General features: G+C 43.8%; 2 protein-coding genes across 5 annotated transcripts; both read left to right on the top strand.

The window, feature by feature from the left end:
* Positions 1 to 361: 361 nt before the first annotated feature.
* LOC147304039 (receptor-transporting protein 3-like) lies at positions 362 to 2,791 on the top strand. The gene is made up of 3 exons (XM_086280022.1): positions 362 to 448; positions 642 to 813; positions 1,292 to 2,791. Exons 1-3 carry the CDS (start codon positions 373 to 375, stop codon positions 1,638 to 1,640), a joined length of 597 nt encoding a protein of 198 aa, XP_086136148.1. The 5' UTR covers positions 362 to 372; the 3' UTR covers positions 1,641 to 2,791.
* Positions 2,792 to 4,023: 1,232 nt separating this feature from the next.
* LOC147304040 (ankyrin repeat and IBR domain-containing protein 1-like) lies at positions 4,024 to 23,972 on the top strand. Of its 4 annotated transcripts, none has more exons than XM_086280153.1 (21): positions 4,024 to 4,208; positions 7,721 to 8,050; positions 12,110 to 12,281; positions 12,403 to 12,534; positions 13,382 to 13,573; positions 15,366 to 15,483; positions 15,593 to 15,813; positions 16,411 to 16,499; positions 16,596 to 16,740; positions 16,886 to 17,046; positions 17,526 to 17,614; positions 17,860 to 17,990; positions 18,125 to 18,259; positions 19,324 to 19,410; positions 19,564 to 19,630; positions 19,862 to 20,007; positions 20,433 to 20,611; positions 20,814 to 20,865; positions 21,057 to 21,110; positions 21,274 to 21,397; positions 21,628 to 23,972. In XM_086280153.1, exons 2-21 carry the CDS (start codon positions 7,863 to 7,865, stop codon positions 23,169 to 23,171), a joined length of 4,026 nt encoding a protein of 1,341 aa, XP_086136279.1. In that variant the 5' UTR covers positions 4,024 to 4,208; positions 7,721 to 7,862; the 3' UTR covers positions 23,172 to 23,972. The 4 variants fall into 4 exon arrangements, with proteins under 4 accessions (XP_086136279.1, XP_086136281.1, XP_086136280.1 ...); XM_086280155.1 differs by having other exon boundaries at positions 21,730 to 23,972; XM_086280154.1 differs by lacking the exon at positions 21,057 to 21,110.
* The last annotated feature ends 118 nt before the right edge of the window (positions 23,973 to 24,090 follow it).

Here is a 24,090-nt window from a genome sequence, read left to right on the forward strand (position 1 = left end):
AGACTCTCGGCACAGAGACAGAGCCCACTGTCACAGCCCTTTCATAGACTCAAGAAATAATCTCATATAGTATGAAGGTAAAAGTTACGGTGATTTAGAGATCATTAAAATGTGTTCAGAATTTGGAAAACCGCTGATGATTCATCTCATAGATCACGATCACACTGCTCTCCCTACATAAACCTTTATAAGTTTGGTATCTGCAATACTGGCCGTGTATTTAGTTGGTATGAGTTCAAGATGTGCACTATCTCACACTAGCAGCACAAGTCGCTAGACGGAACGTGAATTCTAAGTTTCGTTTTCCACACATCACGCATAAATAAACAGAGGCTGCCTGCAGAGCAGCATTCACAAGTCAAACTCTGTCTCATGTCAACGTTTCATTTCGTCTCCCAGAAGGTCTCCAAATATCAGACTTTATGTATCAGACCATCGAGATATACAGGTAACACACCAGGCTACTATTTGTTTCTTTAAACGCGTATATGGGTGATTGATTTGTAATTAATGCATTGCATATTTGTTTTGATCAAGGCGTTTAAAAGCGTTTCCTGTGTTCTTGTAATGACAAATATAAGAGTGATTTGCCTGTAGGCTATAGCATAAGCCTAACGTCCTTCCCTCTCCTCTTTGTCCAGCTTGGGCTCCTTCCTTGTGGACACACACCTTTGAGGAGCTCTTCTGTGGGGATAATGCGCTGGACTATGGAGAGCCATGGTCGCTCACCTTCAGCTACAAACAGACAGACAAATTATCCAAGAAGGAAAATAGGAGAGGCTGGAAGGTCTTCTCCCACTGCGCTTATGGAAAGTATGTTTAATTTAATGAAATCATATTTACCTTACACTGTATGTAATAATAATAGTAGAAACTATGCTGGAAAGAAAAAGGCATCAATCATGTTTCAGGTAGTGGGTATAAATTGAAAGATTGTCTTGTGCTTTTTCCGTCTCCACCTTATTCATGTTCACGGGAGCAGGTGGGTCACCTGTCGAGGTTATTGTGTGACAGGGAGCAGCAGTGGACGGTATTAAAACAATGCTATTCTGTGGGGAAAACAGGTTCTGCAGTTTAGTTACAGCGATAATTGAACAGTTATCTTGCTTTATTAAGACTCTGACGATTCGCATGGTATGATTGACCCAGCGAATCATTACTAAAGCTTTCCGCTGACGTGGCAATCTGAAACTGAAAAACATCAGTTCAAAGCATTGATGGGACACAGACAGAGTTACTAACCTGAAAAATCACCATTGACCAGAGTCTATAGTCATAATTTCTCCCACAGTTTTCAGTGTGCATCCTGCAGGAGGATCTGGCCTTCGGTGCGTGTGGTGCTTTTGTTCCGTTATCGGCTGAGAGGCGGTAAGGGGGCGGTGACCATGCGGCCTTTTGGACAAGCCTGCCGGCGATGCCAAGACGATAATTTTCATCTCCCTGGTTTTTACAAGGAAGAGGCGAAAGAGGCTCTGCTCAGATTGTTTTCTGAAATCCGGAAGAACTGCTATGGAGAGGAGGATAAGAATGAAGAAGGTGACTCAGGCGCTACGAGACGGAGGTCCAAACCCCACGAAAAAACCCTGTGTGAGGCCTGTTGTTTTGGCTTGTGCTGTCAGGATGATCAAAATGTTAAGTAGTGTGTGTGTGTGTGTGTGTGTGTGTGTGTGTGTGTGTGTGTGCGCGCGCAACAGCGAGGTGTAAAGAGAGTGGCAGTCTGGTTGTTTGCTGTTTTCTTGAGATCTTTCTTTTCTAGTTTACACACAAAAGTTTCCTTAATGAGCTGGTTTATTCATAATTATCTAAGTTATTGATAATAATAAATAATATGAAAACCTTCATTAGCAATAATAAGATTTCATCACTGTTGTGTGTTTATTTTGGACTTTGTGCAACCTGAAGGTGTGTCCTGATTATTTTCTTGGTTTGTTTGGTGTGATGTCTTGAGGTATAATCCAAAAATTGTAGTTACTGTACTTTTACTTGAATTGGTTTATCAGGAGGGAGGAGGCTGGGGGCAAACCCAGGACACGCTGGAGAGATTATATCTCTCGGCTGGCCTGGGAACGCCTTGGTGTTCCCCCGGATAAGCTGGAGGAGGTGGGCTTCTTGCTTTGGCTGCTGCTGCCACCCAGCCCCGGATAAGCGAAAGAAGATGTATGGATGTATGGATGGGTGGTTTGCGTCATCATTCCACTCATCTGATGCTTTTTTTTCTCACCACATGTATTTGTTATGTTTAGCAGACAAAGGTTTCACATGAAAAACGTGAAACATGTGATGCTGATATATTAAAACAGGAGTTTTAACGATGCCGTGATACCGTTTCACTGCTGAATGACTCAGACACGTACAAGCAGATTTCTGATTGGCCCCAAATTCTCACAACATAACAAACTAATTACAGAGGTGTGCAAACTATATGTCTGCATGTGTACCTACATTGCATGCTCAAAAACACAGAGTGGGTACATCAAACAGTACTTTGATCTAGTTTTTTTTCTTGTTAGTTGCACTTTGTGTTACAATCTATGCATATAATTCTATATTGTATCACACTGAAGTTATGATGTTTATGGAGAGGTTTTATTAAACAAGCAAATAAATAAGTTTCGCCTTGTTCATTTCCCAAATTGCAACTGTGGTTATCACATCCCACCAAAATCTTTGGGGGAATCTTTGATATTCATTTTGTAACTAAATAGATAAATGTGCACAAGCTGTAAAGGCTGAAGGTTTGACTGTGTGATCATGTATCTCAATATCAAAACTGAAGTTGAGATTTCATTTTATGCTCTTATATTAAACTCTTTATACACTTGTGCATTTCCTGTTCCTTTTTGAGGTGTTACTAGGGTTAGATGCACTTCTCACATGTGATGACTTGTAAAGTTGAGCCAATCAAAATGTGGTGCATTGTCTCAGGTTGCAGGGTAAGGGGACAAAGATATAAAAATGCTTTCCTGGCCTATGATCATTTATGTTCATATATATCACACTGGTAATTTGTCAAACTCACACAAGGAATTAACCCCAAAGTGTTTGTGGCAAATAACATAACAGTTCAGTTGTTTTTACTAGTACAGCGCACTGGTGGGTGATTTTGTGGGGTGGTCTGGAAGTAATCATCTGCTTCTGAAAGAGGATGGCTATATTCCCCGTTTCTGTCCTGGGACAAGATGTTGACTTGATGGAGCAGTCCAATACCTAGGCATTCACATCTACAGGTTGTACTGGAAGGCCAAATGCAGAGGCTGTATCCAAAACTCACGTGCAGCAAAATGATGGCGCTTGGCTTTCACTCAGTTGCTGAGAATGCAGTGTAGTTTGTTGGTCTGCTGGTAGAGCACTGTTGGAGCTGGTGACACCAAAAGACTGAGTGACTAAAAGACATTTGGAGTTGTGGTGTAGGTCAATAAACAAAATCAGAGAGATAAAAGGCATTTACATGCAACCAATAACATACACAAATGATGACGATGATGATGATGATCATCATCATTTCAGCTGCTTCCTGTAGGGGTCACTGTAGCATCATCTGCCTTCATACCACTCCTTCGCACGTCCTCTTTCACTACACCCATGAATGTAACTAAAAAAAAAAAAAAAAAAAAAAAGAATGTTCTTTTGGGCTTAGGATTTCCAGCTCTGGCACCTCCAGCTAGGTCTCCTGTTTTCGTTACTGCTAAAACAAAAAGAATTTCCCAAATATGGGACAAATAAAGTATTTCTCATGCCTTCATATACGTCATCATAAATGTTGTTATTGTTTCTCTTTTTTCTTTTTCAATTTTCTTCTCGGATTTTTAAAGTTTAATTACATTTTAAAATTATTATTATTATTATTATTATTATTATTATTATTATTATTATTATTATTATTATTATTATTATTTTCTTAACTGATATTGACCTTAACCAACCAACCAGCGAGCGCAGATAGCCGACCAATCCGGTGAAAGCTCTCTGCGTGACAGGTAGTGCTGCGCATGCGCAACACGCTTTTCCCTTTGGCAGCAACAACAACACAGAGAACGAAGTCAGTCTCGCCCCTCCGCTGTCGGCAACAGCATCATTGTCCCCACCGGGTCCGGTGGCAGAGAGGATGGTCCAGCGGAACCGCAGCCGGGGATGCGAATGACAGCCACAGGATAATGTCCCTGGATGTATGCAAGTTTCCGAATGAAGTGACCAAGTGAGACGACCGTGTAAGTAGAGCGACGGAGATGCTGCCCGGCTGTAGGTAGTTGAGGCTAACATATCTCGCTAACGTTAACCTGAGACAGGAAAATAGACGCTTTGCTAGCGTCGGTAACGGCAGAAAGGTAAGCTGCACTGGGTGTTAACGCTTCCCAGCGGCGCCGCCACAACCTGCGAAAACGTTAAAACTACCGGCAAAGGGTTTTGTTCGGCAGCATTACAGAAACTACACACCTACTACTCGCTTCCCAGTTGGGGTAGTAATTCAAGCAGACTGTACGGTTGCTGAACAAAGGAGCTTTAACCAAGGGGCCGCATGGACACAAACATGAAGAGAGAAGTCGGCCACTGTTTGTTTTGTGCTCCATTTCATGCTGACACACTTCGGAGACACCCACACGAGGTCTGACCTGAATATTTAGCCGATATACGGCGACCCAGCTAATTTTGGTAAAATGCCCAGCTGCTAGTGAAGTCAGTCGCGCTGTATTATCGTATTATTTTTATTATTATTAATGTTGTAACGCAGCTTCTGCCTTTGACTCATAAGTTTTATGCCCCTTTTAACGACCATACATTGTCCCGCAGCAGTTATAGAGTGGCTTGATTGCCCAGAGTTTGGGTAGGTTTTACCACTGACGTGTTACAGCTGACAGCAACTTTTGATAACAGCAGCAACACTCCAGTGGCTGTCATGTTTTATGTGTGTTTGATTGTTTTTTGTTTTTCATTTAAAGCGATCGCTTTAAATTAGGCTTGTGACAGGTTGAACGTAAATGCTTTGATCCTCTTTGAATTTACTTTCACAATAGTTTGCAGCACATCATAACTGGTAAAACCTAAAAATCAGAGGAACGTAAGATTGGTAAATTCAAGGAAACCCTCAAACAAAGTGTGTGTGTGTTTTCAGAACAGCTTCAGGACTCTTTGGGGTTGGCTGTAAAATGCTCGGGAAGGCCCTCCATCCCTCCAGCTTTGATAAACACGATAATGCTAAATTTGTTGCATCAGTCCAAAATTTCTCCTAATAGGTGTTTCAGTTGGACTTAAATAATATTATTATCATTTTCATGCGTATTAAACTGTTCAGTGACCCAGTGTGCCCTACAAATGGTTGCATTGTCATCCAACCCACCACCAACATAACCGAGCAACTTGATCCCCACACTATAGGGGAAAGAGGGTATGGTTTTTCCTTTTAAGCTGTTGCCTAACAGGACTGACTGAAACCCAGCATTGAATGCCTGTTTTGTAATTAGATCTCAAATCATTAGTCAGTTATTGGATCAGCAGAAAAATAATCCACAACCCGGTCCCTCAGCCACACACTGCCATATTCTGTCTTCTCTAAAATTCAGATTTGCTGGTATGAATGCTATTATAAATCACTGGTCAGTAAGGACAGTCTTTTTTGTGTCATCTTACAATTTATGACACTGAAACAACTGTTTTCTGTCATTTTATTGACTAAGGATGAGACTAGACTGCTAATAAATAAGTAAAAAATAACTGCTAGTCAAAATCCTAATGACATTGAATCTTGTTTGATATTAAGTGATTCATTTGTCTATAAAAAAAAAAAAAAAAAGAAAGCAAAGAGCAATCCATTACTTGTTTTGTTGCAATAGTTGCAGACTCTTTCCAAACTTTCACCATAAATTGCTTTTTTTGCGTGATTTGGTCTAAATGGGGGTGTGTTGCTGACTGGGTTTCCGAGAAGCTCGAGCACCATGACTGAGTCCTTGTTAGTGGGAGTCATCTGACGGGATTCATGTGTTTAGGATTCTTGAGCTCATGAGTCATTACGTCACAACTATTGCATTGCCTAAAATGGGGAAGACCATATGTATCAGAGGCCTGTTCTGAGTAGCTCTGTGTTATGAGGCTAACTAAATATTGTTGACTTTCAAGCGTGATTCATAAAACATGCCTCTGAAATTCAGCCTAGCAGATGAGTGCCAAGTTAACAAGCAGTGGAACACTTACTGTGCCTCAGTTCCACCCCACCATCGAATGATGTGTAATAAAGTCAATAGCTGCACTCCACTGTGAACAGCGGCACTTGTGATCGCTGGAATTCCAAAATTCCTTCATGTCCAAACTTCCTGTCCTTATTTAGTATGAGAGACAGAGAGGGAGGTACGTGGAGATGTGAAGTGAACTGGAAGTAAACCAGTATGCACAAAACAGAGCCAAACAGACAGACTGACCTATTAACTACAGTCCCCACCACCACCACCACCCCCCCACGACCCCCTCCACGACCTCCCTCCAGATATACACAAACACACACAAGATCCGGTCTGCTGTGTGCATCACAAGAGAACTTGCAGTGGCTATTATTCACCGGTCTGTCAGTGTGTATTTTTCCTGTCTGTGTCCCTTTCTGTCACAGCAAAGAAAAGGGAGGCAGTCAGCCATGTTATTCAAATGTTCCAGAGCCCGGCCAGCCAGCGGCCAACTGTAGCCGGGCTAAAAAGAGGCTCTTTGTGAAGGCCAGACAGATGGCTATAGAATGAAGACTGTAATGATACCCTCAACAGCGCAATACACACAGAGGCCCATGCACTCATTACACAGTCCACTCATTACAGCATGTAATACCGTGTGTTAAAGGCACACCAAACTGTGTAAGTGTTTGTGAGTAAGAGAGAGAAAGAAGGAGAGGTGGAGAAGACGTGTACATCAAGCAGAGATAATGTACAATATGTGAAAGGACAGAAGTGTTTGTTTGTGTCCCATATCTCTCATCTCTTATATTGCTTGAGATATATATATACATATATATATATATAGATATAGAGATAGATAGATATATATAGATTAGATAGATAGATATAGATAGATTAGATAGATAGATATATATAGATATATATATATATATAGATAGATATGGGGGGGGGGGGAAGCTTTCCAGGCCAGTTTTTCTTTTTAAGGAAATGGTGGGAATCCAACGGTTATATTTTGATAACCTGTGAATCTGCAGTAGGTTTATAAGCTGTTGCTGGGAGAGTAAGCTCTGCTGGGGCAGCCATAGCTATGACGCTTGTGATTCTTTCGTTTAGCGGCTGAGGGCCAAAGTAAAACTGGTTTGGGTCCAGCATGTTAGTGCTGCATGGTTTAACACACTCTCAGAGTCTCAGTAGCAGAAGAGCATGTAAACAGTCGAAGACATGCAGATTTTTTTTTTTTATCTTACAACAGTGACCTAACTGGACACACAATGGTCCAGAATGGTCAGTTGTGGTAATATCGACTGTGTCTTTCATCAACCAACTAACAAATCAATGGCTTGGATATCATCAACCTTCCCCTCTGGCCTGGCTTCTTTACAACTGTCTTTTTTTTCTGTCTCTCTGTTTTCTTTTCTATTTTCTATAAAATGGCATCTGTCCATCTAACACACAGCTAATCAATGAATGGACTCAATCGATTGTTTGCCTTTTTTTCATCTGCTCTTATTCCTTCTTTCCAACTTCATTTTCTCTCTAACCAATTCCCACCTTTCTCTTCTTTGCAGGGAAGGAAACGCTGAACCATGTTGCTCTAAGTCGTGACCTGTGGAGTACGGGGGGGTGGAGAAAGAGGAGGAGGAGGAAGAGAGGAGTAGTGAGGCATTGGCCACAGCTTCGTTTTAGGTGGCCGTTTGCGAGCCCGAAGCGATGGGAAACACAGCCACCAAGTTCCGCAAGTCCCTTGTGAACGGTGACGAGGCCCTGGCCTGGCAGCTGTACGAGGGCAACCCTCAGTTCAGGGATGGTCTGGACCCAAACGCATCGTATGGAGAGCAGTACCAGCACAACACACCCATGCACTATGTGTGCCGCCACGCCATGACACGTCTGCTCAGGTAAAAGTCAGTCTCATGCAATGCAGCAGTTATCCAGTGCAGTTAGGAGGGCAGTGAGTCATGTTAAATTGAATAACAATTAGCAGCATGTCAGATTTAAGACATTTCTGAGAATCACCATATCTGTAATTGCCTTTGATGGCAAGAAAGGCCACTTAATGTGCGGAGGCCCAAAGACGCCAGTCGCATATATACTGTAAGATTATGTAAATGATGTTACAGGGAGCGGGGAAAGTGCATTAGCCATGAGGAGCTGTGGAAATAAAATGTAGTTAGACCCTTAAAGGCACTTACTTTGTAAGATATAAAACTGCAAGCCACCATCTCAAAAATGACCAATGGCTTGAATGAGCACTTCTGAGAGTCTCGTTAAAGGTTCTGATTTTTATTTTTTTTGTTGTTGTTTTAATACGCGATGAGTTCACGGGACCTGTTATCAGAACTGCTATTTCTAGGCTGACCGTGCACACAACAGCTGTTTTCTGTCATTCTGTTTTGTTTTGTGTTATTCAGCACAGAAGAAAACTTGGCTTAAGTATTGCTCCCCTGCTGTCTTTGAAACGAGCTGGTCCTGCTGGATTTGTTAGGCCTCAGTCACGCAGACCTCGAGACTGATTGCTGCTCCCTGCTGGTCGCTAGGGAAAAATGTTATTCCCTGACTGGTTGGCGAATGGTTGCTGGAAATTGATCGCAAAGAGAGTGCTGCATTGAAAACTTCTTTGTGATTACTCTGGTTGATAGCAGATTGCCTGTAGTTTGCATGGAAGATGCCGACTTGTCTGTAAACACTTGGTATTTACTCTTAAGAGCTCTAGTGACACTTGAGAATGCTTCACAAACCAGAAGTGGAGAATGTAGCCTTCTGTGTAAAAGTTGTACAATCACCATTCCAGACATAGAAACTGCACAGCCCTAAATATACAGAAAGAACAGTGGATGGCGGGGATGGGAGAGTCTCTGGTCTCCATCTGTCAGTCTCACTTTGCATCGCACATCTCACAGTTTCACTGTCACTTTGCAAGCATTTGCAGACAAGTCGGCATCTTTCATACAAACTACAAGCAATCGCACGAACCTGCTAGCAACCAAAGCAGTTGAAAAGTGGCTGTCAGTGCAGTATCCTCTTTGCGACAAATTTCACCTATCAAAAAGCAGCAGCTTCAAACTACCTCTTGCCAACAAATTTTTCCTTTGTGAACGGTGGTTGACCGGATGGTCACTGACCAATCTCTAGGCCTGTGTGATTGAGGCCTTAGGTGGTTCCTCTATAAATCAGACACTGAGCTACTTGTGGTCTAAGTAGCTTCCAGCATCTGTCCGCCTTTGGTTGTTCGACAAATTAACACCTCTTGGATGTTTGCTGCAGGCTAACGAGTTGTCATAAACTCAAGTAGCACTCCTGCTCTGCTACCATGCTGCTTGCTCTACTGTGCCCCGCCTGCTTGCTCTCTCGCACACACGCAGTAATAGCCACAAACTGAAATCTGGTGAGAGAAATTACAGAGAAACTAGCGAGACATTCACACTGTAGTGAAGTCAAAGACAAACGCAACATCCTGGTAAATAAAGTAACTAAAACATTTCAGTATTTTTAGCTTCACTGGCACATTTCTTGCTTCTTGTTAGAATATTTTTGCATCAGCACGAAGCTTCCTAATGTCTGAAAATACAGCTGTTCAGGTCATCTCATGTAAAGCTTCATAGACTTCACAGAGTATGTGGACTAAGCTTGTATTACAATTTTGAGAAGTTGATAAGGATGCTGGAGAGGCAGATCTGATCTAAGGCTTGTGTGTTTCCAGTACTATGCAAGTCTTACTGGGAAATTCCATCCGCTTTTGTGTACATTCCTTTAAAGCTCTTTCTTGTGAGTCTCTCTGCTTAATGAAGTGCGGTGCTAAATCACTACAGTTCCTCTTTAAGAGTATTAAAAGATTTGAATTCATTGCATGGCTATTGTGCTGTGAGGAGTTTCACCGCCTGCACACTTTCTCAAAACAAGAGTTCGCAGAAATAGACAGACAGCACCATCAACAGCAATCAAGTCAACAGACTGACAAAAACCACAGAGTCACTAAGTCAAACACAGCCTTAAGAAAAGGGGTCAAACTATAGAAAAATATAGCAAGCAGCACACCAGTGGGCCTTTGTTACCTCCTGCAGAGATAATCAAGCTGCTGGCCTTGACCATGACAGCTGATTCAGTGACTCAGTAGTCTTCCTCCTCTCCTCCTCCTCCCATTTGTCCTCTCTCTTAGCCTTTCTTACCATGATTACGGGGGGTCGGGGGGCGGGGGGTTCATTATCTGTCTATCTGCATGTGTGCACACGGCCGTTTGTGTTTAAAGGAGGTGGAAAAAAACTGAGACTCGGCAACTGCTTAATGCGTCTGAGAATATAACACAGTGAATCAATCCATGTGCTATTTGTGTTCCTTCCTACTAACCTATAATGGGCCAGAGAGGCGTGCTGAACGCAGCGCTCTGCTCCTGATAAGCATCAGAGGAAAGGCTTCTTTGTTCCAGCAGTTCAGTTGGACAGTGGCAATAGAGAGACAACCGAGAAATCTCAGACAAAATAAAGACTCACAGAGGACGAGCGTGGGCTGGTGGATGGAGAGTCTGTTTCAGATTATTTTTAACACGTATCTGCTTCGTGTTTATTCGCTCTCTGCTAGTCGTCTCTGTGGGTCGAATTGGCAAGTAATCCCGTGAGAAGTGCAAACTGGAAAATCTCAAGTAGACCTATTACTGGAAAACTGGGTGTAGTTCAGGAAGTGTAACCCTTCCTCCACGACAAGTCACAGGAAAAAATATGTAAATAACAACTCGGACGTCATTGTGAACAGTTTGTTTTTCTTTTGTTGAAAGAATCAAAAGAGTACATTTCAACTGCCGACTTCATTTATTTATTTTTTTATTTATATCTTGGACGCATTGAGTCTCCTCAAGCTGATTTGCTTTTCAGCCATGTGTACGACAAAGTAGTTAGTTTTAACGCTCCGCTGAGGTTTCCTGCCCTCCACTAATAACTTCACAGCAACAACACAAAACATGTGACCTCCCCACAGCCTGCTTATATTAGGGCCATCCATCCTGAACATCGGGATTTGTGCATGCATATGTGTGTCGAGGTGGTGGTGGAGGGGGTATTGGGTTGGGGTTGGGAGGGAATAATTAGTGATTATTGCTGTGCGGATGAATTGGCAGTGCACTGTCATTAGAGAGAAGCTGCAGGGGCTTGTGGCTGACAGGATAAGAGGGTCAAAAGTGGAAAAGCAGGGCAGCAGTGGAGGAATAGACTGAAGGACTACACACTGAGAAACTTCAAATTCAGAAGCATCGACTGCCGTGTCCAAATTGTGCAAGAGAGGGCGAGGCTTTACAAAATCTTTTCAGCTGGTGTCCTTACAATTGTCAATCCTGTGACATCCTATTTTTTTCTTCTCCTTTTATTGGATTTGCATTAGAGAGAATCATTTTATGTGCAACACTATTTGTGCTGTGCCGCTGATGAAAAAGAATCTGTTTTTCCTCGCTGGCTTTATCGCAAATAGGAAAGTGTGGGGGGAAAAACAAAAAGAGACTTTGGTTTTTAAAATGTAAAAAGAAACTTGAAAAGGGAAAGGTGCTGAGGCATATAAAAGAGTGGAGAGGTAATCAGTAAATGGAGGTTTCCACAGACATAAAGCAGGGGAAACTATTTTACTAAACAGAACTGCAGCTACAGTCTTACTCCCAGAGCAACTGGCACATCCATCACCCGCTAAGTGTGTGTGTTTGTGTGCATGTGTTTGCGCTCACACCCGTCAGCCAGCATGTCCATTATCTCAAAGATGTTAAACAGAAATAGTCGATATTATGCCATCTTTACCTTGTCTCTTCATTTCACTGTCCATTTTACTTCCATAATTCATCTTCCTCTTCTCTTTGACTCTGTTTCAAGCCTTCCTCCTGTTACTGTCAGGCCTTTCCTCTCTTTCCACCTCACATGTGAATACCTCTGAACCGGTTTTACCCTCTTTTATCTAATCTCTTCATTCTTGTCTGCATCATTTAGGTCCTTCCTGTTCAGCAAAGAAGGAAACCCCAACAAGCGCAATGTGCACAATGAGACTTGCCTGCATGTGCTGTGCCAAGGCCCACAGATCCTGCTGCTGCCAGAGGGAGCGCTGTCACCACGACTGGCCAGACCACAGAGGGACGAGCAGCGCCGTGCAGACTGCCTGCAGGTACAGACGCACGGGGGGGGGGGGCAAATATAGATTAGTGTCTACGCTTGCATGGTAGTGGGAATAAACTGCATTCTATGAAGCCACAGCTGACACATGTGGTGTGTCTTTCCATTACCAGATGATCCTGAACTGGACTGGGGCCAGGCTAGAGGGAGGCCAGTACGAGAAAGCTAATGTTAACGCCACCGACAACCACCACAGCACCTGTCTGCACTATGCTGCCGCTGCAGGCATGAAGAGCTGTGTGGAGGTGAGACAAAGTCTTGGACGCTATTCAAACTCCAGGGTTTTTCATGCATATGAAAATGTTTGGAGTCCAACAAAGAGGTTTGACCTTCAACCAAAGGTCAAAAAGCAGGGCAGTGCTTAAAAAACAATAATTTAACCCTTTTTTAAAATGTGGTTTAGTTGATTCAAAGTTAAAATACACTTTTTGAATATGAAGTGGTTGTAATGACAGTAAAATACAGATACGTCTGTTAAGTAACAGACTCTTTTAACCTTGTATGAATGCTTGCATGTGTAGTCACTACCCAAAGGTCACCTATTTTCTCTGCAGGTGATCTGTATTTTATGTAACTGGAACAGTCAAATAATCTACAATCCAATGATTTTGAATTATGCCAACTCCTCGTATATCTGCTTTGTATTTTACCAGCTCAAACGAGCACTTCGGCAGAAAATTAACCTTCTGGAATAAAAGTTTTCATAAATCTCAAATGTACGACCCTGTGAAAATCAGAAATTCGATTTTTTTAAGATAAAAACTTTAAAGACTTTTCCGTTGGCTTCTGCATCCTTCCTTCAACCTTCTTGATCTATACTTACCAAAAACTGTCTTTTGACTCCTGTTGATTTAAATCTCTTTCACTGTCTGCCTTTGCTCCTTTTGTAATTTTTTTCATCTCTTCCCCTTTCCCATATTTTTGGTTTCCTGTCCTGTTGTTTTCTCATCTTCCCCTTTGTGTTCCTGCTGTTTGCTCCCATTGTCTTTGCCTCTTCCTTCCTCTGCGTCATTTGTTGAAAGTGCCTTAATTTCTTGTTTCTCTCTATTATCTCTTTCTCCCCTTCCTTTTGTTGCCTCGTCCCTCCTCTAGCTGCTGATCCAGAGTGAGGCGGACCTTTTTGTGGAGGACGAAGACAAGCTGACGCCATGCGATCACGCCGAGCGGCACCACCACACCGAGCTGGCCCTCAGCCTGGAGTCGCAGATGGTTTTCTCCTCCTCTTCAGCTCAGCAGTCACACACAGACGCACACGGTGAAACCAACCTGCTGCAGTACAAGGAGGTGAGACCGTGGTTACCCGATGTAGGGTTTCCCTGCTGGCCTAAGTTATTTTTAAGCTTTTTAGTCACTGTTGAGTCTTTAAAACATTTGCTTGACAAGGAGTATCCTTACTGTGCACAAGCATGTTCATTTAGATCTTATGATTATATTTTTGCATAGAAAACAACTCTTGTGTAAAAATTCAAACAAGAATTGAAATATTTATCAGATTTAAGGTTCGACTTTTTGTTTTATGAAGATAATGAGGACTGGTAAATGTATGGCAATAATGTGATTACACCAGATTACTCTTTAGGTGGAGCATTTCCAGCTCCCTATTTTCACTTGTGGACTATATCTATGCTAGGGTTTGGTGATAATGGAGAAAACAAAATACTGAATAGCAGATTATCTGTGATTGCAGGTAGCAGCATTTATTAGTGCAAATGAAATGAATAGCATTTCCATTCTTCTTTTTCATTAAGTTACTGCCATTGATTCAGAGCAGCAGCAGCAGCATGAACGTACAATAGCAGTGACATGGCATAAGCACAAAAATATCTTGGGTCAAGCTTTTTAACCAGTTGCTTAAAGCCCTCATTTACCACCATATAAATGCATCAGTAATTTCCACCCACAGCTTGGTCTTCTTGTCATATAGAGTGCAGCTAGTGAGCGCTCCAGCGGGACTCGGTGCAGTCATTTAAGTTTTGATTGCTAGTATCTGCTCCTCACATTTCTTCATAGCCTGGTTGTACTCAATGGTTTGTTTTGCCTCAATTGGTGAAACAAATTTAATGTTTCTTGCATATTTTGCAAAGTACTGTAGTGGCTCCTTTTTTTAGATACTGAATTGTTATCAGAGAATGACACGTAGCTTTCGCTCTCAGACGTGTCTGCTTGTCTGTGTTGTTGCACAATGAGACAAGCCCAGTATTATTGCCATTATATGATATGGCACAGCACTAATCAAGGATAGCTTTGCTTAATTCACACGTTGACCTCATTATTTGAAACTTTGGACATCAACATAAGCGTTTATCATTGTAACATGAATATGACAGAAAATAAGCGTAAGCATAGCAGGTCAAATTTAAATCATGTGAAGATAAAGAGGTAGATGGTTGCCCTCATGAACTTGTACAGTGTGTTTATTTTTCAGATTCAAGACTATATATCTTAGGACAGTGAGGTCACCATTGCTAATCTGTGTAGATTAAAACAATCTGGGGGCGAAATGTGCTGTCTGTATTTTGAAGGTCATGTATGTGATTTTGTTTCAACACTGTGTCCAACCTGAACTGTACTTAGTGTTTTGTGTTCTGCATTTGTGCAGACACTGTTTATAGATTTTTAGAATATTTCTACTTGGGTCTCCAGCTTCTTGGCCAGATTGTCCCTTGTTGATGTTCTCTCTTCACAATCCACAACTTACAGTGGTTCTTACACGTATATAGTAATACACAGATCCACAGATCCACAGATACACACACCACGTCTCTCAGAGTCCCAATTAAACCGAGGTCACCAGCACCGCTGTATAGCTGCGGCTGCTGCCAGCTGATAGCATTTTGATCTTCCTTCCTGCAGCCAAATCCATGCTAATGCTTAATCTGTCTCACCCACCTCCACCCCCAACCCCGACTGCCCCACATCCCAGTCCTTTTTATCGTTTCCACATTATCTTTTTCACTTCTTTTAGCATTTTTCAGTCTTATATTTTATATTCTGTTTTTGTTTCCATCTTTTACCTTCTCTCTGACTGCGGGTTTTTCTCTCTTCCTAACATTTCTCCCCCTCTGTATCCTCTCAGCCTTACGAGGGGTTGAAGATTCAGGATCTGCGCAGGCTGAAGGACATGTTGATTGTAGAGACAGCCGACATGCTGCAAGCCCCCCTCTTCACTGCAGAGGCCCTGCTTCGAGCACATGGTTTGTCATAAAGTTGACGTTCATATGTGACCTTAAGTAACCCTCGCAGCGCTGTTGTCACGATGCATGCGTTTGTCTCAGTCTTTCTAATAACGTTTGACTTGCTCAGACTGGGACAGAGAAAAGCTTCTGGAAGCCTGGATGTCCGACGCTGAGGGCTGCTGCCAGCGCTCTGGTGTCACCATGCCGACCCCACCGCCTAGCGGGTACAACGCCTGGGACACCCTGCCCTCCCCCCGCACTCCTAGGACCCCACGCTCTCCCCTCACTCTCACTCTCACTTCTACCACCGACAGCTGCCTCACGCCTGGAGAGGAGGGCCTGGCCATGGTGAGCAGTGGTGATATATGTTAATATAAGAACATCAGTCATTCATGATGAAAAATAGATCATGTATGAAGGCATATTTAGTACAGGGTAGACTCTTTGTGCGCTTTCTTTTTGAAGGCAGAAAACGATGTCTCATTTATCTAGTGGTTGCAGGTTAATGTCTAATCCTACTAAAAAGGGGATCAAGGCCATCAGCAGTAATTCTTTGTCATTCCATATAAACATTAGCCTCTGGTTTACTGTCAGTCTTAAGGAAGTCTGCCTGAAAATCAACATTGAGGTTTTCTGTTAGGTTTTCAGAATGTTTGACCTGTGAGGTGGAACATTTGCAGAATAAGATAAAAGCTGTTTGGGCCGTAGAAGAAATGCCAGAGTGTCTGATATGGCTAAAGTACAACAGTCCAGCAATCTGTGGCCTCAAAAGTACAGAGTTAATCAAAGACAGAACATCCTGAACTGGTTCTGCTATTGCATTTCTCCTCTGTGTATGAGGATGTCAAATGACATGTCAAAGAGAAGTAATCTTATCAACAGAAATAAAAAAATAAAAATAAAAATTTGAAATCATGTGACTGATTTGCTCCGTCCCCCCTGCAGTGTGGAATCTGTCTCTGCTCCATCTCAGTCTTTGAGGACCCAGTGGACATGTCCTGTGGCCACGAGTTCTGCAGAGCCTGCTGGGAAGGGTACGCGCATGAACATTCAGTGTGTAAGCGTGTGTGTTTTTTTTTTTATTGAAGCAGATGTGTTTTAGCTCAGTTCTGTGTGTGTGTCTTTCTCAGGTTCCTCAATGTAAAAATTCAGGAGGGAGATGCTCATAATATCTTCTGTCCAGCATATGAGTGCTACCAGCTTGTGCCTGTGCATGTGATAGAGAGTGTGGTTTCCAGAGAGATGGACCAGCGCTATCTGCAGTTTGACATCAAGGTAGAAATCAAAATAATTGTTTGCACCTTCTCTTCAAGACTGGGCCTTTGTTCTGTTTCTTGTTGCACTATTTAGTGACATTTTCTTTGTTTCGTCACATTCCCTGTCTGTTCTCTGACATTGTTTCCAACATCCCCGTTTGCAGGCATTTGTGGAGAACAATCCATCCATCCGTTGGTGTCCTGCAGCTCGTTGCGAGCGGGCGGTGAGGCTGACCCGACCGGGCCCGGGGGACACTGACCCATCAAGCTTCCCCCTTCTGCCCTCACCTGCTGTTGATTGTGGAAAGGGTCACCTCTTCTGCTGGTAAGCTGCAGGATTTATGATTCAGACATGGCCATGTTTTATTGACACTGTCACTGACATGTAATTTAGCAAAGTCGGACACAAGTCTGGATCTGTTACATTACAGGCTAGTGTGTTATTTAACCCGAACACCTAAATATTATAGTCATTTTATGTTCATGCAGCTGGACAAAGGCTGCTGTGTGAGCAGTAACGTCAGCATTGTGCACACAGATCATAATGGCATGAATAAATATTGTTTTATGAAATGTGCATACACATGTTCTAACTTACTACGCAAAAAAGAGTTATTACTGCTTAATCTGAAACCACGCCAGCCAAATCTGTTTTATCAGAAACTTTTACTTCTTTTGTGTTCCCTTCTGTTTTCTTTATTCCCAGAAACTCTTAGGATTCTGTGTTTGCTCTTATGCTTATGTAGTCTTGGTTAGCTGGATTTGACTTTATTAACTTCTCTCTTTATCTCCCGGTGTCTGCAGGGAGTGCCTTGGCGAGGCCCACGAGCCATGTGATTGTCAGATGTGGAGGAACTGGCTCCAGAAAGTCACAGAGATGAAGCCTGAAGAGTGTATGCCTGTGCTGTTTTGTTTGTTTTACTGTAACTTTAACTGCCCAGCAATATGGTAGCTAAGAGCAGCTGTCAGGACGTCTTATCTGGATGTGCCTGCTGTATTTTATGTGATGCTGGCAGGTGTTTAAGTCACTAATATTTGCGTAATGTGCCGGAATGTGTCTGCAGGCCAGGTGTTAGACTGCAGAGATGTTGCTAATGTGTGTGCGTCCACCTGTGTGTTTGTGTGTGCTTTCCCACAGTGGCAGGTGTGAGCGAGGCCTATGAGGATGCTGCTAACTGCCTGTGGCTGCTGACCAACTCCAAACCGTGTGCCAACTGCAAGTCTCCCATTCAGAAGAATGAGGGCTGCAACCACATGCAGTGTGCTAAGGTAAACACTAAACTCTGTCTGCTGTGTGTCTTCGTTTAAAGGCATGAATGTTGATTGCTCGGTGTATTAAAATTTTTTTCTGTATTTAATTTTATTCCTAATAAATTAACCTTGGTGTTTTTCTCTCTGTGTAGTGTAAGTATGACTTCTGTTGGATCTGTCTGGAGGAGTGGAAGAAACACAGCTCATCAACAGGTGGCTACTATCGCTGTACTCGCTATGAGGTCATCCAGCAACTTGAAGAGCAGTCCAAAGAGATGACTGTAGAGGTATAAACACTTACTCACTCATAAAATGGAGAATACACACACACTTTATCCCATATAAGCTTCCACTGATGTAAAAACACTTGCTGGACACTATTTTTTGGTCCAGTTTGTTAGTACCTGGTTGGACCCCCTTTCCCCCTGAAAACATTGCTCTTAGATTTTGGTCCATATTGACATAATAGGGTCACACAGTTGCCTGCCCAGCAGTGATGTGAATCTCGTGTTTTACTGCATCCCAAAGATGCTCTATTGGATTGAGATCTGGTGACTGGAGGCCACAGAGGTCACAAGGTGCATAATCCTGCTGGAAGTGGCAATCAGAAGACTCTTACATTGTGGCCATATAGGGATGGAGCAGCTGTGGTGTTTCGACGATGGTTATTTGGTACTAGGGGGCCTCCACACCATTAAATGACCAACACCAGCCTGAATTGTTGATACAAGCCAGGATGGATCCATGCTATCATGTTATTTTTGACTTTGTCATTGGCAGCAGAAATTGGAACACATCAGACCAGGCAACATTTTTTTCAATCCTCTGTCAAATTTCACTGAGCATGTATGTTTCCTGTTCTTAGCTCTTCTGCATATCGTAGTTGTAATGTTGTTGTTTGAGTTACTGTTGTGTTCCTATCAGCTCATGGCAGTGTGCCCTTTTTCCTCTGACCTCTGGCATCTACAGGGCATTTTCACATAGAGAACTGCTGCTCACTGGATATTTTCTCTTCTTACTCTCTGTAAACCTTAGAGTAGATCAGCAGTTTCTTAAATACTCAGACCAACAACAACACCACGTTCCAAATCACTTTAATCACCTTTCTTCCTCGCTCTTATGTTCAATTTGAACTTCAAATGGTTGTCTGGACCCTGTCTACATGCAGTGAGTTGTTGCCATGTGATTGGCTGATTAGATATATGTATTAATGAGCAGCTAAATAGGTATAGCTGAGTGAGTCTGTATTCACACAAATATAGAAGTTGTTCAGTCTCTTTCACTGAGTACAGTGAGTAAACACACACACACAGAGGAGTTTAAATGAAGTAAGAGTTTTTCTTTTTTACAGGCAGAAAAGAAGCACAAAAGTTTCCAGGAGCTGGACCGTTTCATGCACTACTACACTCGCTTCAAGAACCATGAACACAGTTACAAGGTAATACACTCGACAGATACGTTCATAACGATGCAAACCTCGCCCAAAAATCTAAAATGCTTCCAGAGAAACATCTCGTGATCATTTGGTGTGTGTGTATTCTCTCTTCTGTGTGTGTCTGTGTGTGTCTGTGTGTGTCTGTGTGTGTGTTAGTTGGAACAAAAGCTGCTAAAAACGGCTAAAGAGAAGATGGAGCAGCTGAGCAGGGCCTTCATTAGCCGTAAGTGTCCTGCACTGATCTCATGAAAAGGATTCAAAAGAAGTCTGAGTAAACTGCTTGTCAGCTGCAAGCCGTTTGCCCGAGAATAGCATATTTGTTTTTGCCAAAGCGCAAATAGGTCATGCCTTTCAGACTCACACCCAAGCTTTGGTGCGTCCGGGTCATAAGACATTAATCCTGTGCTCATTAAAGTCATGGCTAGCTATAAAACACGTGTCTTTTCTTCTGCAGGTGAAGGCACTCCCCCAGACACACGCTTCATTGAGGACGGCGTGACTGAGCTGCTGAAGACGCGGCGCGTGCTGAAGTGCTCTTACCCATACGGCTTCTTCCTCCAGCAAGGCAGCACCCAGAAAGAAATATTTGAGCTCATGCAGGTATTTTAATATATATCCAACAAGTGTGCATCCTCTGCATGAACAGGACTAACACCCCTGAAGTGCCTACAGGGATTCCTGGACTCTGTAGGGGTAAACTGTGTAGAACATAAACAAATTTTGGGGTGTATTATGGCCTTGGTGGACAGAGGACTGGGTACATCTGTTAAAATATACACGCAAAAGAGTTGGTTTAATGGGTTTTTTCGCATTTCAGTCACACTAGATTATAAATGGGATGGAAACCTCTTATTAGGAAAAATCAGTGATTGCGCTATTTTTGCAAGTGTAAGTACTTGATGCAACCAAGTGGTCATGCAGAAGTTGAGCAGCATGATCAACCTACCACTGTTGATTGCAAGACGATTACACGGTCTGACGGGGGGAAGACGGTGTTCAACACTTTCTTCTGTTTGTCCTCCCAGACTGACTTAGAGATGGTCGTAGAGGATCTGGCCCAGAAGGTCAACCGTCCGTACCTGAGGACGCCGTGCCATAAGATCATCAGCGCGGCCCGCCTGGTGCAGCAGAAGAGGCAGGAGTTCTTGGCATCAGTGGCCCGTGGCGTCGCTCCCAATGACTCTCCAGAGCCTCCTCGCAGGAAGTAAGAAAGCACACACACAACGCACAGAGAGACAATATGGTTCTAATTTTGGCTCAAGTTAACAAATTCACTACATAGAGCCACTTAGAGGGATTCAGGGGATAAAGAAGTGGCATAAGAACTTAAACTGAAGCTGAGTGTTGTTTAGTTTGCTTCAAATGTGTTTTTAAAAAAAGTAATTGTGTGCTAACATTCATTTCAGTTACCCTGGAGGATCGTGGGATTGGGAGTACCTTGGCTTTGCTTCTCCTGAGGTAAACACAAACGCCTTCTGTCACACCACACTCACAAACACTAACTTCTCTTCGTTCTGCTAATATCTTGGCTCATGCCTCGCTAATGCTACTTCCTAAACCTCCGCTTTAGTGACCTACTTGTGTATGAGGTCGTATTAATGCATGACTGCGGCGGCAGCAGCTGACATAGTTTGCTTATGTGTGTTAAGATGGGAAGTCGGCACTCCGTACTGGGAGCAGATCAAAGAGAGAGACAGTCGCAGGTAATTCACCAGTTTTTTTTTGTTTTTTTTTTTGGCATATTTAGGGACAAGCATGATGGGCTGAATGTTGTTTTCTGTGCTTGAGATTTTGATGCTGCCTGACACAAAATAGCTCCCTCAAGTTGTCTTTTTCTTATAATAGAACTCGAATAACTCTTTGCAGGATTATGCTGACATCCAGTACCGTCGCAGACACAGACCACGGCGCAGAGGAGACATGCTGAGTTTGCACAGCCTTAGAAGCAGCAGTAACACACCAGAGACCAGCAGGAGGAGTGACAACACAGGTGTGGCAAGCATTTTAATGCACCGTATAACTGGCTTATATCAAGTATTTAACAAAAAAAAATTTTCAGATTAATACAGTGTAGTGTTCATTAATTTATTGTTCTGTATACAGCCGGTACAGGCAGTATATTGGCAAACACTCTGTTCTGGATCCTGCCTATATTAATAAATTGTCTTGTCAGTGCACAAGACAACCAGTAAATGGGATTTTACTTTATTGCTCCATCAGTCTGTTCCAGTCGAAGCACCCAGAGCCATCGATCACTGGGATCAATTTGTAATCAAGCCACGCACAGCAGTCTGTGCTTTAATGTGACATTTCGTGTTTCAGAAGGCACGGAGAGGGGCGAGGGTCGCAGGAGAGCGCTCGGCTCGCTCGACGAAGACGATCCCAACATCCTTCTGGCCATCCAGCTGTCGCTGCAGGAGTCGCGCCGAGAACGAGGACTGGAGGGAGGGATGGAGGGGAGGGTGGATCAGGAGAGAAGAGCGGCTCCAGCGGGAGACCTGGTCGATGCTGTTTTACACTCTCTCAACACAGAGGGTCCTCCAGGAGCCAGAGGCTCATCCTTCCCCGCGTCCATCCTGGATCCTCCTCACCCGCCTAACAGGACAGACTCCACCTCCCAGCCTTGTGTATCCAGCTCCCTCCCCCTCCCTCCGCCTCCTCCCTCCCTCAGCGCAGAGCTGCTGGAGCTGGGAGACAGCCTTATGAAACTGGGGAGCATAACCACTCCTTACGACCTGGACACAAACACGCAGGAGCAGCTCAGCTCACACCACACATACATACACAGTACACATGCTGCTCCTTACACCACTGAACCTGCCTGCAGCAACCCCAGCAGCCACAGACAGGATCAGAGTGCACTGACTGCCCCATATGTGCTCGATCATATCACCATCACAGACCCTCGTTATGACAGCAAAGAGCAGACTTCCTGCCATTTGAGTGCATATTTAGCCAAGGCTGAGCACGCCGCCTCCTGCCTCCCCGCTCCAAACCCTGCACATCCTAGTTCCTATAGCCGGGAACATGCAGCCACGTACAACAGCAACCCTAAACCAGACAGCTCCTACAACCCCTGCCCCGAACACAGCAGCTCTTACACTGCAGAGCGCCCTGCTGCCTACGCCGTCGAACGTCCCCCTAAATCAGACCCCCAGCCCCCTACCCAGTTGTGCCTCCCATCTCCAGAGCTTGAGCCAGAGCTGCTGCTCTCACCAGTGATTCCCCCAGGGGGCCCTTTCACCCCCAGTGACCCTCAGAGCCTGGAGCCCTTGGACCCCACAGCCAGCGCTCAGCTGCTGGATAACATCATGGCCTGGTTTAACAACAACATAAACCCCCAGAATAACCCGCAGAGCCTGGCTCTCATCCCCTCCCCGCCCACCACAGAGACAGACTCCTCTCCCGACACACACACCGAGACTGAGAGCCAGACCTCCGCCCCCATCCGGCAGCCCCTGGAGGGCGAGTCGGAAGTAGGCAGAGGGTCGGCGACCGGCCCACCGGGAGCCGAGGGCGTGAAGACGTCGAGGCCGAGCACTCTGGAGCTGGAAAAAAGAGACGCTGGAGAAGAGGGTGTGGATGCAGGGTGTGTGGCTGACCTGTCGCTGGACGAAGCGCACACACACCCGCATTCACACTCCCAACATGGAAACAGTCCCGCACACACTGCCCCGGCAATGGAGAGAGACTCAGACCTCGTCCTTCAGTTAGAGGAGGACCGGTCACCTGAAGAGTGGACGGAGCAGGAACACCTAGTGTGAAAGTGACAGATGTAGAGAGAAAGAGAAGGTAGAGCCGAGATAAAGAGAAAGAAAACCAATCAGAGAGAAGCACTGATGGATGATGCAAGATGTGTGATGGTGGTGCCTGTGTTTGGGGGGTGGAGTGTTTACTGTATGTATTATACTGTATTTAGAGAGGACTTAAAGACCTGCAGACTCTGTCCAGGAAAGATGATGTCATACACGTTTTGATTATTTTTAAGTGCTTTTTGTCTGCTCTAAAAACAGACAAATTATTCTTTGAAGTGTTTAAACCATGAACGGAGAGCTACTGATATCATAACACAACAAAATGCTCCGTGTTTTAGTTTAGTTTAGTTTTTTTCTTATTTTAATTTAATTCCCCACCTCTTCTGTTTGTCTCCTAAGTTTGTTCAGGGTGAAGTTTTGGTGCTGTTCATGCTGAAATCCAAACTTGCCTCATTTAACTACACTTGATTCTCACACTAACCCAACCACAAGCCAGTTCAGAGCTCCAAGAGCCAAATATATGAAGATAACTGTAACTTTGGAGCCTGTTTATAGCGTGCTGTACAATCAGAGGGCCTAATTCTGATTTCTGGACCTTCATGCACACTGTGCCTGTTTGTGTTAGTGCCAATACAGTCCTGATCTTTCTTTTCAGCAGACTGGCACAGTCTGCTGCGTAAACGTCACACTATTACAGCACCTCTCTGCACGTGAAGGTCAGAGGCCAGAGCAGCGCCCATAAAGCTGGAAGTTCAGTGGGTGCTTGTTTGCAGAGCAGATTGAGTTCTGTTTTTTTTTGTTTGTTTTTTGTTTTTTTGTTCTGGGGGGGGGGGGGGGTTGTTTTTGTTTGTTTTTTTGCTACTCGCTGCACATTTCAAATGTTTTGTATCAAAGATGCATCTTCATGTTTAATCTGCAGAGATTTACA

Source organism: Aulonocara sp. 'chitande type north' Nkhata Bay, linkage group LG22, assembly GCF_057382095.1.
Source record: "Aulonocara sp. 'chitande type north' Nkhata Bay isolate Kocher_YH1m ecotype deep benthic linkage group LG22, A_spYH_male_GT1.1, whole genome shotgun sequence".
NCBI classification, from domain to species: domain Eukaryota; kingdom Metazoa; phylum Chordata; class Actinopteri; order Cichliformes; family Cichlidae; genus Aulonocara; species Aulonocara sp. 'chitande type north' Nkhata Bay.

Excerpts from the sequence above, each read along its gene's own strand:
- LOC147304039 (XM_086280022.1), top strand. The coding sequence starts at position 373 with ATGTCAACGTTTCATTTCGTCTCCCAGAAGGTCTCCAAATATCAGACT. Across the intron at positions 449-641 it reads CAGACCATCGAGATATACAG|CTTGGGCTCCTTCCTTGTGG; the intron begins GTAACACACCAG and ends CTCTTTGTCCAG. Across the intron at positions 814-1,291 it reads TCCCACTGCGCTTATGGAAA|TTTTCAGTGTGCATCCTGCA; the intron begins GTATGTTTAATT and ends TTTCTCCCACAG.
- LOC147304040 (XM_086280153.1), top strand. The coding sequence starts at position 7,863 with ATGGGAAACACAGCCACCAAGTTCCGCAAGTCCCTTGTGAACGGTGAC. Across the intron at positions 12,282-12,402 it reads GCCGTGCAGACTGCCTGCAG|ATGATCCTGAACTGGACTGG; the intron begins GTACAGACGCAC and ends TTCCATTACCAG. Across the intron at positions 20,866-21,056 it reads TTGGCTTTGCTTCTCCTGAG|ATGGGAAGTCGGCACTCCGT; the intron begins GTAAACACAAAC and ends ATGTGTGTTAAG.